This window comes from Chelonia mydas, chromosome 7 (genome assembly GCF_015237465.2).
Source record: "Chelonia mydas isolate rCheMyd1 chromosome 7, rCheMyd1.pri.v2, whole genome shotgun sequence".
NCBI classification, from domain to species: domain Eukaryota; kingdom Metazoa; phylum Chordata; order Testudines; family Cheloniidae; genus Chelonia; species Chelonia mydas.
This window is the reverse complement of record NC_057853.1, coordinates 37,542,468-37,563,354: the sequence shown is the minus strand read 5'-3', so window position 1 is coordinate 37,563,354 and position 20,887 is coordinate 37,542,468. Positions and strand designations below refer to the sequence as shown.

At 41.7% G+C, this 20,887-nt stretch overlaps 1 protein-coding gene across 2 annotated transcripts in view; it reads left to right on the top strand.

Annotated features, from left to right (window-relative positions):
- The first annotated feature begins 222 nt into the window (after positions 1 to 222).
- The window catches only part of SYN2 (synapsin II), a 402,447-nt gene continuing 381,782 nt past the window's right edge, over positions 223 to 20,887 (top strand). For both annotated transcript variants that reach the window (XM_037905072.2, XM_043551313.1), the window contains exon 1: positions 223 to 2,367. In XM_037905072.2, coding sequence (XP_037761000.1) covers positions 2,012 to 2,367 — 356 coding nt within the window. In that variant the 5' untranslated portion in view covers positions 223 to 2,011. The remainder of the gene's footprint in view (positions 2,368 to 20,887) is intronic.

Genomic DNA, 20,887 nt, shown 5'->3' with positions numbered 1-20,887 from the left:
CCCCAGTTGTTCTTCCCGCTCTCTAGCCTTAGGATGAGAGTGGCTGCTACTCACATAATACGGAGACGGGCATGTTATGAAAGCTCAGATGCACACTGAGGAAGCTTGAGCTGCTGTTGCCTGTTCTGTGTTACTTATTATGATAAACAGAGATCCAGTACTCAGGCTGTAAGTCAGGCTCCATTCATAATCACAAATTGACATGAAACAGTTTTAGTTCTCTAACGTTTAAAAAGTTTTATTAAAGAAGTAACATCAGCAGTTCCAGGTAACTAGTACAGTGTATGTTTGGAATACTGGATTACTGAATAAAGTGGCCAATTTACTGGGATGGTTCAAATGCTACTTCTAATTTAGGTTGCTAGTTTAGCATAGACATGTTGATATTTATTTAGGTAGTAAATTGCTGGAGGTAGGGACTGACTTAGGAACTTAGGGGAGGTGCTCAGTGAAATATAATTAACAAATTTCCAAACTGATGGAGAAGTGCTTTCCAGGTCTAGCTCCCTTTCAGCCAAGTCACCCATGGCAGAGAGCATGACACCCCTACTGCCCCACAGATAAAGAACAGTTGATCAAGGTGGGATTCTGAGAGAGGTCTGGCTGCACCCACACTACCATAGCCACTCTATGCATTGCCTATAGCGTGGGTTACACCTGTGGAATTTAGCCCCATTCACGGCTGCCCACAAAGGGACCTAGCTCCCTTTGAGAGGGTCTCCAAACTGAGTGGCACTGCAATGAGGCATGCAAGGTCTTAGCGCCACTCAGGTTTGGCCTGGCAGCCCTTGTTTCATAATCGAGGGGCCATTGGGCCAAACCTGAATTGCACTGCCACCCCCACAGCCCCACAGATAAAGAACAGTTGATCAAGGTGGGATTCTGAGAGAGGTCTGGCTGCACCCACACTACCATAGCCACTCTATGCATTGCCTATAGCGTGGGTTACACCTGTGGGATTTAGCCCCATTCACGGCCGCCCACAAAGGGACCTAGCTCCATTGGAGAGGGTCTCCAAACTGAGTGGCACTACAATGAGGCATGCAAGGTCTTAGCGCCACTCAGGTTTGGCCTGGCAGCCCTTGTTTCATAATCGAGGGGCCATTGGGCCAAACCTGAATTGCACTGCTACCCCCACACAAGGTTACAATGTCCAGAGTGGGGAGCCAAGCCCAGCCCTATACCAGAGAAGCTGCTGCTGTGGGGGTGCAGGTGTATGGCTCTCTCCAATCTTGTCCCCCTGGGCCTCCCCTCCTGGTAATCTTTCTGCAAGGGTGGAGAGGCCTCAGTTTCAGATTTTCTCTGGCTCCCCAAACCTCCTGTGCGGCCCTGGGCCCAGGAGGGAGGTGTTGGCCCTGTGCAGCTGAGCCCCCCTGGCAGAGTAGTGGCCCCCCTGTGCAGCGCTGTGTTCCCCGGGGGCGGGGCTATCGCCCCTCCCCCTGGCGGTGTGTGTTGGCAGGGAAGAGCCCCGAGGACGGTTCGGTGCCGGGGCGGGGCTGCCCCCAGCCCAGGTCTCTCTCTGCCCCGGAGGAGCGGTGGGCTCTGGGGGCCGAGGGCTGTGCATTGCGGCTGTGGAGCCCTCTAGAGCAGCGCAGGGGGCGGTGCGGAGTGCGGGGCAGAGCCCGCCCCGGAGAAACCCGCCCTGAGCCAGGCCCCCCAGGAGCGCTCCTGGGGCCCCTCCGGCGCTGTGAGGCGGGGGCCCGGCAAGGCGTTAGCCCAGCCCTGCCTCTGGCCCGCGGCGCGCTCACCGCAGACCAGCCTTGGGCGGCTGCCACCTAGAGACTGGAGGGAGCAGAGGGAGGGAAGCAGCCGCCGCCGCCACCACCACCACCACCACCACCACCGGCCCGCTGCTCTCGGGAAGGCAGAGCCTCCCCTCATTGGGGCTGCAGCCTGCGTGCGAGCCCGCCTGCACAGCGCAGCGCCCGGGCAGGAGCGGAGCCCGCTGCAGCGCGCCGCCCCTCTCCACCTCGCCGCATTCTCGCCAGCAGCTCCCCCGGATCCCGGCCAGATGATGAACTTTCTGCGGCGCAGGCTCTCGGACAGCAGCTTCATCGCCAACCTGCCCAATGGCTACATGACCGACCTACAGCGGCCGGAGCCCCAGCAGCCGCCGCCTCCCTCTGCCTCCTCGGCGGCTCCTGCCGCCGCCTCCCCGGCCTTGGAGCGCAGGCAGCCGCCGCAGTCGGCACCACCCCAGCAGCAGCCGCAGCAGTCGGCGGGCAGCAGCTTCTTCAGCTCCCTCTCTAACGCCGTGAAGCAGACGGCAGCCTCGGCCGGCTTGGTGGACGCGGCGTCCGCCGCTTCCTCAGCTGCGGCCAAAAAGTTCAAGCTGCTGCTGGTCATTGATGAGCCGCATACGGACTGGTAGGTGCCCCCCTTTGAGCCTCCGCACACGTTCCCCATCCTGCCCCCCTCCCCTCTCTCACGGTGTTGATGTCTATAAACAGCCTTCCTCCTTTTTCTTTCCCCGCTTTTAATGACCAGGTGTTGGGTGGCTCTGGTGCCTGGGAATGCCTGTTTACTTCAGTGGTGAGGGCTCCCCTTTGGGTGGGGTGGGAAGCACCCTGCTTTCCAGGGCTGGGCTCAAGCAGTATTACAGAAGTGCCTGAAACTCACCCGCTTTGGGGTAAGAAGATAGTGTCAGAACCAGTGTTCTTACAGTTGCAGATGGTCAGTTTGCATTGACACTGAGCATGAGACGATGGTTAGCTTTGGAGCTAGCCGGTAAGGAATACAGCTATTTCATTTCTGTTCTGAACCCCCACTCCCCCTTTTTAAAGCAGTCAGATTGGTTGGTGTCTGTAGAAAAATCAGTTGTAGTTTTGGAAGATGAATCAAAAGCCAACAAATGCCAAGGTACATAAAAGGGAATTAAAGCAATTTTTTAGAAATGTACTCCATGGAATATATTTACCCTCCTAGGGAAGAATATACTTGATAGTCTAATGAGATCAAAAGTTATTTTCATCTTATGTAAACGTGGGAATACTCTACACAGGTAGGATATATGTCTGATTTGTGTGTGACTGTAGTATGAATATGCAAGTGCACACATTTATATGTATGAGTGGACTTGCTTTCATGCAGGTCTTCGCAATTATGTCGCAGTGTCTAAAATTGGTATGGCTTGTTTATTGATTAACAAGAATACCTATAGCCAGCCTAAACATTTTGCCCATCACTGTAGAATTACATAATTCGAGTTTAAGAGTTAACTTTTTAGTTCTTCTTGTTGTGTCAGGCTATTTTTCTTCTAGTTTAATCTTAATAAAAAATTAAGATTGATGAATTGATATGCTGACCTATTATTTATGCTTCTGTGTCTAATTAGTACCAAGTACTGGTGTTTATAAATCTATGAGAACTCTTTATCACTAATTCACATCAGAACACCATACATGAGGATGATACGTGCCATGATGTATCATGCAGACAGGCCATGTGTTTGTTCATTCTGTTTAACTTTCCTCCTGTAATGTGTACAGACATGATGTGTTGTATTGCAGTCAGCATCATAATGACAATATACAGTTTCTGAACACTGCTTATTAATAATGCAGGCTAAAATCAATAAGGCAAGTTTTTTTATAATGTGTAGAAATTGTTTTATTAATGGAGTCTAACTATATGTTTATTTTTAATCAAACAACATTTTTATGTACACTCAGGAGCATGTTTCAAAACCATTTTACAAGATGTTGTATGTTTAAATGGAGGAAAAACCACAAGTAGCTTAATGGTTGAATAGTAAATAAAAATCCTATCTTGATACAATATTTGAAATCAAATTTAAAAAACAAATGCATTAAGAATAGAGGAAGAAAAACAACATCCTAAAACTGTGACAAAGAAAATTGAATTATGATGCTTTAAATGTTAGGCAAAAAATGGTTTTATGTGCTGGGTAGAAGAAAACCAGTATGACCAATCAGAGCAGATACTTAACCTTCCAGGGACACAACTCTATTGTTTTATAGTCTGAAGTTATAAATAGGGGATCTTTTTTTCTTTTTAGTAGGTTTAAAGAAAAATAAAGTATTTCCACAGTGTACAAATCCCAATTTCAAAATCAAATATCCCTAAATTGCTTGACCAGTAAAGTCAGTCCCTTGTGAGGCCTTTCCATACCTATCAGCATCAGCCTGTGTATTTGTAATGATGAGGTTGTCCAGGTTAGTGTACGGGCACTGTAATTTCAGCAGGTTTATAGCGCAATAACAGTTAACTGAATCTGTCTTTACCAAGACTTGGTAGTGCTGATAAACTCTGTTTTGTAAATGTATGTTGGGTACGACTGCTTGTGCATCCCTGTTAGGAGAGCAGATGTGTTCAAAAGTATACATATTTCTGTTCATGCCTGTTTGTTTTACTCTGTCTTTCTATGGAAACAATACATGGGACTTCTGAAAAGAACAGTTTAGAGTCAGTTTGGTGGTGGTTTTTTACATTTTATTTGGCCTAGCTTCTCCTCCTGTTCTCTCCCCCCCCTCCAAGAAATAGCCATTTTGTAATTACAACCTTTTAAATAACTGCCTAAATGTAAATAGATTTCAAAAGTAAATAAGTATTAGTGGCTTTGTACCTTTTAAAATGATGGAAATCCTTGTAGATATTTGTTGAACTGCCATATAATTTGACTAGCAGGAAGAAAAACAGGATATACATGATGAATGCTAACCTGAATAAATATTTAAAAATATTTCAACTTGCTCTTGTAATAGATGAATTAATGCATGCTATTCTGTTCCATAATCATGATCTGTTAGCTAGACCCTGTGCTGCATGATGCAAAGACATGCAGTTTGAAAAAATGAGACATATATAGAACTACTGTCAAATGACACAGGAAAAAGATTATGTTCTGAGACAGACAAGTAGCTATTTGAGAAATAAGTTGAGTTGTGTGGGTTTTATCCTGAATTTTAGGCTGGTATATAAATACAGGTTAATTTAATATGAGAAAACAGCTTGGAAAGCTGCTTTTAACATGTTGACTTACACTGTCCTTATTTTATAGCTTGAACGTGCGTAACTGTATTTGGGTTACAGCCTTTATAGAAACATAGGAAATGCCAGAGTGGATTAGATCTGGCACAATGGCCAGAACCAGATGCAGCAGAAGAAGGTATAAGAACCTCATAAAAGGTAAAATTTATGAGAAAAATTATGAGAGAAGGAGGTTTCAGAGTGGTAGCCATGTTAGTCTGTATCAGCAGAAAGAACGAGGAGTACTTGTGGCACCTTAGAGACTAACAGATTTATTTGAGCATAAGGTTCCATGGGCTAAAGCCCACTTCATCAGATGCATGCAGTGGAAAATAAAAGTAGGAAAATGTATACAGAGCACATGAAAAAATAGGGGTTGCCATACCAACTCTTAATGAGACCAGTCGATTAAGGTGGGCTATTATCAGCAGGAGAAAAAAACTTTTGTAGTGATAATCAGGATGGCCCATTTCCAACAGTTGACAACAAGGCGTGAGTAACGGGGAAAATTAGCATGGGGAAATAGTTTTTAGTTAGTGTAATGAGTCATCCACTCCCAGTCTTTATTCAATGGTGTCCAGTTTGCAGATTAATTCCAGTTCTGTTATTTCTCATTGGAGTCTGTTTTTGAAGTTTTTTTGTTGAATAATTGTGACTTTTAGGTCTGTAACTGAATGTCCAGGGAGGTTGAAGTGTTCTCCGACTGGTTTTTGAGTGTTATAATTCTTGCTATCTGATTTGTGTCCATTTATTCTTTTGCGTAGAGACTGACCGGTTTGGGCAATGTACATGGCAGCAATGCCCCTCTGCACTTACATTACAGCTGTCTTCTGGTGCTCTCTAGGGGCATGCATGACCCATCTGATGCCCTAACTGAATCCTGCTTGATGCTTGGAGTACTGCCAACATGGTGGCTAAGCGGAAAAGGAAGTCACTGGAAATATTTGAAAAAGAAAGCTCTGCACCTTAAAAACATCTCTTATTTTGTATTCTGACTGGTGTGGAAAAAGTAAATAAGGATGTGTTATTTACTCCTTCTCATAACACAAGAATTAGGGGTCACCAAATGAAATTAAGAGGCAGCAGGTTTAAAACAAAAGGAAGTATTTCTTTACGCAACACACAGTCAACCTGTGGAACTCTTTGCCAGGGGATGTTGTGAAGGCCAAGACTATAATAGGGTTTAAAAAAGAAGTAGAAAAATTCATGGAGGATCGGTCCATCAATAGCTATTAGCCAGGATGGGCAGGGATGGTGTCCCTAGCCTCTGTTTGCCAGAAGCTGAGAATGGGCAAGAGGGGATGGATCACTTGATGATTACCTGCTCTATTCCTTCCCTCTGGGGCATCTGGCATTGGCTTCTGTCGGAAGATCAGACACTGGGCTAGATGGACCTTTTGGTCTGACCCAGTATGGCTGTTCTTATGTTCTAAGTATATTTTTACATGTGTTTTGGTTTTTGTTAGGAGCTTTTGTTTATTCTCTGGAAAGCAGATAGTGCTGAAAACTTCCTAATTGTCTGCTGCCTGGTCTTCTGCATGAAAACTTCAAAACAAGAATGACTGGCAGCACAGGTGAAGCTATACGAAGAATCGGATGAAAGCATCCAAAGCTTTGTGGGGGTTTTTTTTAAAGGCACAAATTTTGTTTTGTGTCAGTACCTTTTCAGAGCATCATGTAGCACTCGTGTTCACTGCATTAGTGATACATTCACCTTGTTTTAGACCCAAAATATATTTATTTTTCAAAGGGTTTTAGGATGGATAGGAGGATTTCTCCATGAAAGGGAGATTTTCTTTTTATAAGATTAATGAAAAGTAATTTAAAAGCAAATCATTCCTCATCATGTTGTAAACACAAACAGCAGAGTGCACAAGAAACAGAATGTGACTCCCTACGAAAGAAATTAAATTGAGCAGTATATTTTCATTGTCTATGCAGTGAAGTGGTGAAGATAATAGACTTTTAACTTTCTTTTGGCTTTAACTGTCTTGTTAGTAAGAGGTACTACTGATCTGTTCAGTGCAGTGTCTGGTTCTGCAACTCTAGGTCGTGTGTTTGCGTGTTGGGTTTTTGATTTACTGACCGATTTATATGTACTAGTGTCTAGGAGTCCCAGTCATGAACCAGAATCCCATTGTGCTAGGAACTGTACAAAAACAGAACAAAAAAGATGTCTCTTGCCCCAAAGAGTGTACAGTCTAAGTATAAGACAAAACAACAGACGGATGCAGACAGACTGATGGGGTATAAGGAAACAGTGAAACAGTATTGGTCAGAAGGTAGGCAGTGGTCTCAGCACATCAGTAGCATAATAGTTGTCAAGTTTTTTTAGATATCATGGCAAAGGGGAGTTCTAAGGAGGGATTTGAAGGAGAACAATGATATGGCTTTGCGAATGTTTTCAGGAAGCTCCTCCCAAGAATGAGGGTCAGCATGAGAGAAAGCACAAAGGTGCTTGTTTGAAAATTTAACAAGTGGGCAATGGAGGCTGGCCTCATGGTCTGATGGGAGTTGGGAGTAGACATTTCAGTAATGAATGCTAGATTTTAGGTGGTGGGAGGTATGCTGTGCAGGGCCTTGAAAGTGAAGACAAGCAGCTTACGTTTGGTGTGATAGAGAATGGGGACCCAGTGGAAAGATCGAAAGTAACAGGCTAGGAACCTTTTCTTTGCAGCAACGTTCTGAATGGATATGAGTGGGGCAAGATTACATTTGTCAAGGCTAGAGAAAAGGATGTTGCAATAATAAAGATGTGATTTCTAGCTATGTGTATGGGTAGGAAAGGCTGTATCTCAGACATGTTGTGCAGTAAGAATCTGCAAGACTTAGACATAGCTTGGATGTGAGGACCTAGAGCAGGGGTCTCAAACATGCGGCCTGTGGGTGAGCTATTTCCTGTGGCCCACCATAGGTGCCGACTCCACCCCTCCCCCCTTCGCCTGAGCATGTGACTCCGCTTACCTCCCAGCGCTTCCCGCCGCCAAACAGCTGTTTGGCGTCGCTTAGGACTTTCCGGGAGGGGGGGGAGAAGTGGGGACGTGGCACACTCAGGGGAGGAGGCGGAGAAGAGACAGGGCCGGGGCAGGGATTTGGAGAAGGGGTTGGAATAGGGGCAGGGAGGGGGCGGAGTTGGGGCGGGGAAGGGACGGGAAGAGGTGGGGCCTCATGGAAGGGGTGGAGTGGGGGCGGGGCCGGAGGTAGAATTGGGGGGGTTTGTATCTTTGTATGAAAAGATGTTAGTGATCTGGCCCTCAGGCCAATGTACTAGTCCTCATGTGGCCCCCTTGGTGATTTGAGTTTGAGATCCCTGACCTACAGAGAGTCCAGAATCAAAAAAGACTTCTGAGTTATGGGCCTGATTGTCAGTCAGGGTGGTGATACTCCCCAGTGACCAAGAAAGGAAATAGTGTGAAGGGCTTGTGGAGGAAGATTAAGAACTCTGTTTCAGCCATGGTAAGCTTGAGCTGATAGCTAGCCATCCAGGAGGAGATGTCAGAGAGAAAGGCCAAGTTTAGTTTGGCCAGGAGACAGGTCTGGAGTAGAGAGGTAGATATGTGTGTCATCCATGTGGAGATGACAAATGAATTTGTGTTTGTGGATCAGATTACTCAGAAGAGGTGTAGTGGGAGAAGGGAAGGGCCAAGGAGCTCTGTGAAACTCCCACAGAGGGGTGGGAGGATGAGAAGGATGGTCCAAAAGACACATCGAAGGAGTGATTACACAGGTAAGGGGAAAACCAGGAGAGAACAGAATAATGGAAGCCACAGTATCACAGGATGGCTGGCCCCCAGAATGAAAACAGGTCCAGCCAGAGCAGGTGCTCCCAGTGGAGCCAGTTAAGGGGGTGGGGCTGCGTGTGGGCTATAAAGTGTCACAGGGAGTTTCAGTGAGGGCAGAGCTAGAAGGGGACTGCAAAATGAAGCTGTAACGGGAGAGAGAGCCTCCTGCAGTGATCCCAGAGGAACACTTCTCATTATGTTGTTTCATTCGGAAAACCAGGCCTTGCATTTCTTTGTTGCACTGTTTGCCATGTCTTACCCACAGGTAGAGGAACTTCATGAAAATATTCCCAAACTGGGTCTCTTTTACAGCCTGCTGCCATTATAGGTTTTCTCTTCTGTGAGAGAATCGTATGGTAGACCTCAAATCAATGAAGGCTACACTCTGAAAGACCTCAAGACTTCTGGAATATGCTGCTCAAACAGTTTCACTTTTGTTTCTACTGCCTGTCCCTCCCTTCTCACATTTATCTCCAGATTTCTTCTCCTTGTCCAGATCTATTCCGCCCCCAACAATTTTCTGTTCATTGAACTTTTTGAAACTTTGAACTTTTAGGGAGAGGTAAGGGATTGATTCTATGTACACAAATTTGCAGAGGGACAATAGGGTTGAGGTCTGTTATTTCTCACCTCTATATATTATTTATTCATTTATTTAAAAACATTTTTGCTGTTAACAAGCATGTTAGCTCTGGAGGCACAAATCCACAGTTTGAGAACTGCGAAACTAAGCATCTCTGATGGTATCTTCTAGACTGAGCACTGAGTCCCATTGGGTAGATAGAAAGATTAATTTAAATAATCTGTACAGAAGCCCCTGGAACCTCATAAGGGTTCCGTAATCCATGAACTATTGGAACTCATTTACAAAACTTTTCTTAAATATTACATGAATATACTGTCTCATACTATGGAATTAGAATTTATAATTCCTATTTCATGATGAGATATCCTTGAGCTATAATGTATCTTAATTAAAACTATCTTTCGATAGGTTTTTTCCTCAAAAAGCATTTTATCAAAAATCAGATTTAAATAAAAATCCGATGTTTAAAATTAAAAAAAAAAAATCATTGATTTTTATCCACCCTGATTACCCATGTTGTTCAGTATACAGATGAAGCTTCTTATCAAGCTCATCTGCAGCAGGAGTAGACTATCATCTGTAATAAAACTTTAAGAAAAATATCATAGCATGTACCCTCTCACTCTAATCAGATATAAGTGGGATGCAGAGAATGTGTTGTCCATCTACAGACTGGTTAGTTAAGTCTAAGCCACCTCACTTGTGATCTTTGAGATGGGAGACTGTCACAAAGGGCACAGCAGCTTTATATTAACAAACATTCTTCTGTTTGAAGGTAGGGGACTATGCAATTATTTCCTTCTACTCTGGTCTCAAAAATATAGATTGATGGTTAGAAGGCTTCTTCTTATATTCATTTCCAAAATCAATACAGCTAGTTTTATCTACATGCTGGACCTTAGAGCTACAGACCATCCCACAAAATATCCTTGCAGTAAGTACCTTCCTTTCTCTCAGATTTACTTTCCAACAAGATATAGAGAACTCTACATCCCCTCCCCAACCTATGTATTGCTAAGGAAGACCAAATAACACCTTCTGAAAGAGGGTTCAGTTAACGTGTAACTGAGAAGTTCATAGTGGGTGCAATGGATATTGCAGTTCTTGAAGTTACAGATTAGTGTCAGATACATTTAGAATTTTAAAATATTGTATTGCAGATACTGAAAAGATTAAGGGCCTAATTGTGCCAAGACTTACTCATGTAGGCAGTGTAGTTGTAGCCGTGTCAGTCCCAGGATATTAGAGAGACAAGGCGGGTGAGGTAATAACTTTTGCTGGGCCATCCAATAAAAGATATTACTTCTCCCATCCTGTTTCCCTAAAGCTTACTGTGACTGAGCTAGCACTCTGATCACAGCAGCTCCAATCACAGAATGTAGAATGGAGCTGGTTAAACAGAGCTGTGTCTAATTTGTGGGCGGAGGAGAGCTGGAAAGTTAATTAAGCCATTAGGCCAGTGGTTCCCAAACTGGGGTTCACGAAATGTTACAGGGGATTCTTGGGAAAAAATTCCCTAATGGCGGACAGAACTGTCCCTCGGGACCCCGGACGGAACGGGGCCAGCAGCCCGGAGCCCCTGGACTTCCAAGAGCTAAGCAGATCAAGCAAGCATATCCAGCACACCGAGGAGATTTAAACTTCAAGACTCCTTATAAGAAATGGAAAGGGAGGTAGATATTTTTTGCTGTTTTTAAAATTAAATAGGCAGCTAATACTGTTTTTAAAATTATTTTGAAGAACAAGTTTAAGCTTTGTTGTAATGTGCGTTGTTTGCCTGGACTGCTCAAGACCTGAATGCTTGTGTAGGAGGAATACTTTGAGTTGGCTTCTTAAATACCTTCATGCTGTTTCACATCTGATACTCCTTGATGAAACATAGGAGCCTTGTCTTATAACAGGCTTATTCAAAGTGATACAAGCTATGAAAGTGAGATCTTGGAAGAGTGTTGCCGTTTTCATAATGTAAAAAATACTGTAATAATAAATAATAATAATAGTGTGTAATAAGCATGTCATAAAAACAAATTTTATATTTCCAAGATCATTGCTTTTATAATTTATACTCGAGTAAAGGAGAGAATCCCTGGAAATATTCAGTTTTAGGAGGGGGTTCGCGAGACTTGATATTTTAGTGAAAGGGGTTCAAAGGTTGTTAAAGTTTGGGAACCACTGCATTAGGCAGAGGCTACAAGGAGGCACAGGAAGGAAGTAGAAAGGGCAAAGGCGGGCGGGGGGGGAGGGATGGGAGATGAGAGAGATTGCCCTTCCCTGTTTGTTACAGGAGCTTAGGACTCCCTTGGAAGCTTGGAGCAGAGCTCTATATAGTATGAAGGTGGTGGGAACCCACATTGTAAACAAACTGCACAAGGTGTTTGACCAGTACAAGGGTCTTTGAGAAGTTCGTGAGCTGGAGCAGAGGCAGGAACCAAGAAGGCCCTATCACATTTACTCGTGAATATTTCCACTGAAGTCAACAGGAGGAAGCTGCCTTGAAAATGATGAAAGGAACATGTCTGAACATGCAGGATCTTCAGGTCGGTAACAACCAACAACAATGCACTTTTATGTAGAAATCCATGATTAAACTGAGTCTTCCTGACTAGTGATTTAAATAAAGTTTTAAATCAATTTGATTTAAATCAAATCCACCCTGTGGGTAATAGGATCAATCCTGGAGGGATGTCCTAATTCAAATGCTTTGGCACAACTATCCATCACCATTGATTGCTGGTGTAACTGCCCTCCATTAGTTTGAGGAACGTCCCTGGGAACCATGTTCCTAATATACTGCAGTGGCGTAATGGAGTTTATAAAACCTGATGCCAATGCAGGGGTTCAGAGAATTAATCAGCCCTGCCTCACAGGACCGGCTCTCAAACCTGCACAGGGGCTCTCCAGCTGCAATCAAAACACAAGGAAATGGAAGGGAAGAGGCACACATAGCAGAGGCTGCCACAAATGGAGAGGGAACACATCTCTTCACAGGCTGAAAGTAACCTGCACCCAGACATAGAAATGTGGGATCACTGAAAGAAGGGAGGGCCTATTCCAAATTATGTGTATACTCATGAGGGAGAGACCACTCTGAGGGGGATGAAAGGCCCAGATTATAGACTAAATGTTTTGTGTTCTCTTTCTGAATTGTCTCCACACTGGTCACTACTTGTGTGCAAGAGCACACTGTTTCTTTGACTGTGTAATAGTCGATGCCTGTGTGAAGAAGCCTGCAAGCCTTTTACCCTCATTATCTTTTTAGTGTTTCAATTTTGGACACTGGGGTGACCACCTGATGTGGTGCCCAATCTGACAAATTATCTGGCAATTAAAAATAACCAAAATATAATCCCTCAAGGGATCTTATATTTATCCAGACTTCTATCATGGTACAAATCTTTGATGTTATTAAAATAAACAGCAAAATAGAATATTTTACACAGATTTTCATTTCTACTAGATACACACTTCTAAAAACAGTAGACTGCTTTTCATGGGGGAGGGGCATTTATGCTCCAAATACCCACCACGTGTGGAATTAAAAATACTACAAAATGTTGTAGCACTTTTCAGATAGACTAGTGTGTATGATACTAATTGGAAACTTGGAAATTTTGTAGCTGTTTTGTCATGCTTAGAATACATCTTGATGATGATGATGTGAACCTCCCTGATAAATGTATTTGTCTCCAGAAAGGCCTAGGACAGTGGTTCTCAACCAGGGTTACATATATCTCTGGGCATACACAGAGGTCTTCCAGGGGACACATCAACTCATCTATGTATTTGCCTCGTTTTACAACGGGCTACAGAAAAAGCACTGGTGAAGTCAATACAAACTAAAATTTCATACAGTGACTTGTTTATATTGTGTTATATACTATACACTGAAATGTAAGTACAATATTTATATTACAGTTGATTTATTTTATAATTATGGCAAAAATAAGAACATAAGCAATTTTTCAGTAATAGTGTGCTGAATATTGACTTAATATAATTTTGAAACTTTACCATGCAGAAGAAAAATGCTGCTTTCCCTTTATTTTTTTAGTAGTTAATGTTTAGCACACTACTGTACTGTATTTGCTTTTTAGGTTTTTTTTCTCTGCTGCAGCCTGATGGTGTACTTCCAGTTCCAAATGAGGTGTGTGTGTTTGACTGGTCAGTTCATAAATCTGAGGTTCTGCTGTATACCGAGTTTTTTTTTTTTAAGAAATGCATGCTTTCTCTCTATACTGACTGCAGGTACGCTAGACTTCTGTGCACACCTCCCTGCTGAAATCAGATGTCCAAAAGATCCCTTCCTCTGTCCACATTTAATTTTTATTATATACTTTTTCAGCAAACGTTGACAAAGAATAGAAACAAAATTTTAGACCTCACTGTATCCCTTTCATTTCTGTTCCTCCTCCATCTTTACTCTGCTTCTCCCCCCCACCCCACCCCCCGCGATCTGTTTTGGTCACACACCATTTTCCCCACTTCCCATGCTTCCCCTTAAATCCCTCCCTGCTATTTCCTCCTTCCATTTCACTCGTTGCATTACTACCCTTGCCTCTCTGCAGCTCTCCCTCCTCACACCTTCCATTTTATCTAATCTCTTGGCTTGCCTTCTGTTCTCTGTTCATTGGCCCCTGTTCTACTCTTCTTGCTCTATCCCCCGTTTATCTCCCATGTTTTGTTTGGTTGGACCTACTTTTTCTTCATATTTTGTCCATTGTCCTCCATGGTCTTTTCTCACTTGGCTTCTCAGTTTTTTCATTTGCTTCCTGTCCTAGCCCTGTCAAATCTCTCTCTGCAACCAAGTCTCTAACTGTCCTCAGTAGCATCAACCCATCCTCTTCCCCCAACAATTTACCCATAGGCCTCTCCTTCCTCAATCCATCTTTTTGTCCAGCAGCACTCCCAGTTCATCTTTAGACCTCTAGTTTTATCCATTTGCCCTCAATTTGATATATCCTCTGCTCTCCCAAGGCTCGGGGTGCTGGAACTAGGGATGCTAGGGGTGTGGCAGCACTCCTTGGCTTGAAGTACTTTCCATCATGTACAGGGTTTACAGTTTTGTTCAATGGCGTTTGGCACCCCTACCCCCATTATAGAAATTGTTGCAATGCCACTGCCCAGGCTCCTTAATTAGCTATTTTCTCTTCACAGATTCTCAATCAAATCTCTACCCTTACCTTTCAGTTTCCCCATAGCTCTCCCCAGTCGAATCTTGGAAAGCTTATTTTTAGTTGCTTGGTTTGGAGAAAGTATTTTTGGGGAGGGATAGGAGGAGATTCAACTGGACTGAAAGATGTACTGGGAAATGAGGAAAAAGTGTCCCTTAAGAAGGATGTGGGCTATTTAATGTGTCCTTAAGGTATAGTTCAGAGCTTGGTCTTTCAAAAGAATTGTCTCATTCTGAGATAAGTGCTTTGCTGTGTGTCATATACAGAGAGAGTGAACCTTTAGAAAAGGGGTTTTCAGTCCTTAGGTAAAGTTACATTTATTATGTTTAAAACCTTTGTGGATTTTTTCCTCTTCACATTTTTTTTCCAAATTCTAATTATGGTCTCAGAATTCTATAGATGATTTTGTTAGTTTGTTAATTCTTATAAAAGAAAAACATTATGCTTAATATCAAATACAGTATCACATATTTTAAAAACTATCTAATTTCATTGTTTCCTGCAATTTTCATATAGCCTTCCCTCTACTGCACCTCCCACCACACAAATGATTAAACATATGTAGTAAAAACATACCATCTACAGCTGTTCAGCCAATTCACCCAACCCAAATGTTACAAAACTGCAAAAAAGAGATTTTATCATAGTTAATATGAGCTGATGCTCTGAGTTCTCATGACTAGGAATTGATTGCACGCAGTATTATTCACTCTAGGTTTAGAATCCATAGTGACCTCAAAATGAAAAAAATATTAGAGCACAAGTTTAAAAGTCAACATGAGAGAGCAATTATGGGAAGTTCTGTTTCATTGTCTTTGTCAAAATCAGCCTAACCAGTATCAAATGAGTTGTATGTTGCTGTTTGTATAAAAAGATGAAGACTCTCATCGTGAAACATAAATGTTAAATTAAATAAAACTGGGCCTAAAATGGGCAGCTGTGCTGCTTTGGGGCCTGAAAAATAGACATAAAATGTAACCAGATTGAGATTATGAAAAATAAGTCCTAAATGATGCCAGGTCTGTTGTACGAGAACAAGGGTGAAGACCTGGCCCCATTGAAATCACAGTCAAATCTCCTCTTGACTACAATGAGGCCAAGAGTTCACCTGTTAATATAAATGTTAGTTGTATATATAGGCTGGAATATCAGACATCTGAGTGGATTTTTTTAGTTGTGTGTACAGAATGCCAGATCAGAATGCAAGTGGTTTTTTTTTTCCCCCCCCCGAGGGTGGATTGTGATACCATATTGAAGTGATGGAGAAGAAAAAGGAATTGATTAATGGTGTGAAATGAAAGGGAAAATGGCTAAAGTTCAGGAAAGCCACAACTGGGTAAGGTCAAATGCTGTAATTATATGGAAATAATATGTTGTAATATACCGAAACAGTAAATAACCAATATTTTCATTTTCTGTGATTCAGACACTTTCTAAAGACATAAAAAGTAGATGTTACCAGAACCATGTGTTACCAGATGTGCCTGTAACTTTGGGGTATACTCATTTATTAGGGTTACTTTTCGGGGGTGTGTGTGTGTGTGTGTGTTCTGTAATTCTATTAATGTACTGCTTATGTCACTTGTGTGTTCATATGGAGCTCTACTCCTTCCTTCTGCAAGTCCCCTCCAAATGGAGTTATCTTGCAGGACCTAGGTTCCCCAGGTCTGGGTTCCTCATACTGCATACCTCATTTGGAACCAGAAGTATGCAATCAGACAGCAGCAGACACGCGCACACCCCCCCCCCCCCGCCCCAAAACCACCTTGCAAATACAGTACAATATTGTGTTACACATAAATTACTAAAAAGATCAAGGGAAAGGTGTTTTTTTTTAAATTGAATAGGTAAGGAAACTGTTTCTGTGCTTGTTTCATTTAAATTAAGAGGGTTAAAAGACGCATTTTTCTTCTGCATAGTAAAGTTTCAAATCCACGTTCAGTTGTAAACTTTTGAAAGAACCATAACGTTTTGTTCAGAGTTACGAACCACCTCCATTCCTGAGGTGTTCATAACTCTAAGGGTCTACTGCAGTTCATTTTCAGGCATCCATCTGGAGGAGAGTCTGAGGCAGCCCTAGTGGTATAAGAGGTAGCCTGAGAATTGCTGCCCCCAAAAGGGTGCAAAGTAATTTGAAGTCCTTCAGAATGGAGTGATTTCCAGCCCTGATATTCAGTTTTACATTCTCAGAAGAAAAGGACTAGAACGCTTGATTCAAAAGACATGAAAGCTCAGATCTAAACAGGCTATTTCTACATTTCACGTAAATCTGGCATTTGATGTCTTAGATTCTGAAGACCATCCCTGTCATAAATATAAAGGGAAGGCTAACCACCTTTAAATCCCTCCTGGCCAGAGGAAAAAACCCTTTCACCTGTAAAGGGTTAAGAAGCTAAGATAACCTTGCTGGCATCTCACCAAAATGACCAATGAGGAGACAAGATACTTTCAAAGCTGGAGGGGGGGAGAAACAAAGGGTTCTCTCTGTCTGTGTGTTGCTTTTGCCGGGACCAGAGCAGGAATGCAGGTCAGAACTCCTGTAAAGGGCTAATAAGCAATCTAGTTAGATATGCGTTAGATTCTGTTTTGTTTAAATGGCTGATAAAATAAGTTGTGTTGAATGGAATGTATATTCCTGTTTTTGTGTCTTTTTGTAACTTAAGGTTTTGCCTAGAGGGATTCTCTGTGATTTGAATCTGATTACCCTGTAAGGTATTTACCATCCTGATTTTACAGAGGTGATTCTTTTACTTTTTCTTCAATTAAAATTCTTTTTTTAAGAACCTGATTGCTTTTTCATTGTTCTTAAGATCCAAGGGTTTGGGTCTGTGTTCACCTATGCAAATTGGTGAGGGTTTTTATCAAGCCTTCCCCAGGAAAGGGGGTGTAGGGTTTGGGAGGATTTTGGTGGGGAAAGACATTTCCAAGCTGGCTCTTTCCCTGTTATATATTTGTTAGACACTTGGTTGGTGGTGGCAGCAATAAAGTCCAGGGGCAAAAGGTAAAATAGTTTGTACCTTGGGGAAGTTTTAACCTAAGCTGGTAAAAATAAGCTTAGGGGGTTTTTCATGCAGGTCCCTACATCTGTACCCTAGAGTTCACAGTGGGGAAGGAACCTTGACACACCCTATACTGAATAAGAGTGACTACTGTTACGTGAGTGCACTGTCTGTATATATGCGAATAGTTAATAAATAAGGTGCTGTGCTAAACCGTTTAAATAGTTAGTTGATAAGGTTTCAGTAGGTGGTGCTCAAGAATGTTGAGTTTCATTCTTGAGTATTGAAGAACAAACAGAAATTGTTGTTGTGTACTGCAGCTGGTGTCTTCTGACTGCTCCCTTATGTCAGCTCTAAAAGACAAATGTTTGATCTTTGTGTTTTCTTCTTTTTATCTGCTTATATCTGAAACTGCCTCCTTCATAGTGCATTTAAAATATATTTCTGCACTGCTTCAAGATTGAGTCTTTCACATGTATTTTGACCATGTGTGCCCATGCCTGATTTATGGCCTGATTCTGTGAGCCTTCCATCTCATAGAATCATGAATATAGAATCATAGAATATCATGGAAGGGACCTCAAAGGGTCGTCTAGTCCAACCCCCTGCTCAAAGCAGGACCAATCCCCAACTAAATCATCCCAGCCAGGGCTTTGTCAAGTCGGGCCTTAGAAACTTCTAAGGAAGGAGATTCCACCACCTCCCTAGTGAAAAAGTTTTTCCTAATATCCAACCTTAAACCTCCCCCACTGCAACTTGAGACGATTACTCCTTGTTCTGTCATCTGCTACCATTGAGAAGAGTCTAGATCTATCCGCTTTGGAACCCCCTTTCAGGTTGTTGAAAGCAGCTATCAAATCCCCTCTCATTCGTCTCTTCTGCAGACTAAATAATCCCAGTTCCCTCATTCTCTCCTCATAAGTCATGTGCTCCAGCCCCCTAATCATTTTTGTTGCCCTCTGCTGGACTCTTTCCAATTTTTCCACATCCTTCTTGTAGTGTGGATCACCCGTTGACCACAGTGTAATTTTGTGCATACAGGGGCTTGTAGGGTCTGAGTGTAAGCTCCATTAGCCAGTGGCATTGTCTCCTTCAGTGTTTGTATTGCGTAAAGTACACTGAAGTGTTAAATAATTGTATTAAATAATGTTAGAAAAATACATATTTTTGTTTATATTTTAGCTAATAGCAATAATTTGACAAAGATTTCTTAAAAAGCAACTTCTATGCTTCTGACTGGGATTTTTTAAGGGTCTCAGTTCTCTTCTGTGATGCCAACACAAATCTTTGATTTAACATTTTGGTAGCTATTTAAAAAAATGAAACTTATATCAGAACATCACTGTCAATGTCATTTACAGATTGTGCTTTGTTAGAATGATCTACAGACATCTTTATTTAAAAATCTGACACTGAAAAAGGTAGATCTAACAAAAAAAAGTCATAAAAATAGAATAAAATGAAAATATATCTTTAACTGCAAAAACAGTTTCTTAACTCAGGAGGGATAAATTGAGAGTGAGTTGGCATCAGTGCAAACTTGGAAGTGAATAGAATGAAGAAGTGCAAAAAATCCTTAAAAACGTGTCAATGCAACACAATCATGAATATTTAAATCTCAAAGAGGCATTTGTTTTCACTTCTCAAAGTGAAGAAAGAAAATCAGACAGCACTAAAGAAATGTAGTCAAGATGTGGCAGAAGGTAAATTAGACACAGTTTGAACAGTAATAGAACAAGAAATGGACACAAAAGAATGGACGTACCGTGATTACTGCATGCAGGCCTGATCACCCTATCTCAAAAAAGTATAATAGAATTGGAGAAAGTTACAGAGAAGGGCAACAAAAATGACTAGGAGTATGGAACAGCTTCCAAATAAGTAGAAATAATAGAGTAGGACTGCTTAGCTTAGAAAAGAGATGACTGGGGAGGGGGGATAAGATAGAGGTCTATAAAATTATGAATGGTGTAGAGAAAAAGATTAAGGACATGTTATTTGCCCCTTTACATAATACAAGAACAAAGGGTAACCCAATGAAATTAATAGACAGCGGGTTTAAAACAAACATAAGGAAGTGCTACTTTGCACAACAATCAAGCTGTGGAACTTGTTGCCAGGGGATGTTGTGAAGGGCAAAAGTATAAAAGTTCAAAAAAGAATTAGATCAGTTCATGGAGAAGAGGACCATCCATGGCTACTAGCCAGTATGGTCAGGGATGCAACTCCATGCTCCAGGTGTCCCTCAACTTCTGTCAGAAATTGGGATTGGATGACAAGAGATGGATCACTTGAAATTGCCCTGTTGTGTCCGTTCCCTGTAGCACTGGCCAGTGTTAGAAGACAGTGTACTGGGCTAGATGGACCATTGTTCTGACCCAGGATGGCCATTCTTATGTTCTTATATACTGTGTATGTTTCTCTCATACTCCTCAAAGATGCAGTGTGATTGCATAAATTGGAAGTATTTGAGAGCTTGTTTTATTTTGAAACTCCTTCACTAACCCAGCTGAGATTTCCAACGAGTAAAATCACAGGAGTATTTTTAATTAGAAAAGTATTTTCAAATCTTTTTCTGTCCGTTTAGTAAATTTGTGTTCATTGCCTTTTTTTTTTTTACATGACCTAGCTGTTTCAGTTCAACAACTGCAGTGTATTCAATATTCATTAATCCTAGAACTTCCTAGCATTTATAATCGAACCAATTTATTTATAACCTAATTACTTTCAAACTCAGCAACAAGCAAGGTTTTTTTGTTTTATTTTTGTTGTAAGGGTAAAGTTTCATTTAAATGACCTTTAACATCCCTGTTAATTACATTCTATTCTAGATTTCTTAACAGCTGATTATTAGGAATGTCAGTAGGTATATATTAAATTGACTGATGACTTGCCACAGCTGGTGGCCTGACTGAAGAAGCTCTAATTTGTCTTTTTCTTGCTTACCATACCTCATAAAGAAACACATTGTCCTATTGCTATAACATGATGGAGGAAAGAATGTTTAACACATTTTTCCTCAAGTCGGTGCCCTGGTGCAGAAATCTTTGTTTCAATGAAGCTGTAATGTCTTCGAAGGTGATATTTAAAATAACAGCACACTCGTTCAATTTTCATTAGAGCTGTCACACCATTAAAAAAAAATTAATCGCGCAATTAAACAATAGAATACCATTTATTTAAATATTTTTGGATGTTTTCTGCATTTTCAAATTGATTTTAATTACAACACAGAATACAAAGTACACAGTGCTCACTTTATATTTATTTTTTATTACAAGTATTTTGCACTGTAAAAAACAAAAGAAATAGTATTTTTCAGTTCACCTAATAGAATACTGTAGTGCAATCTCTTTATCA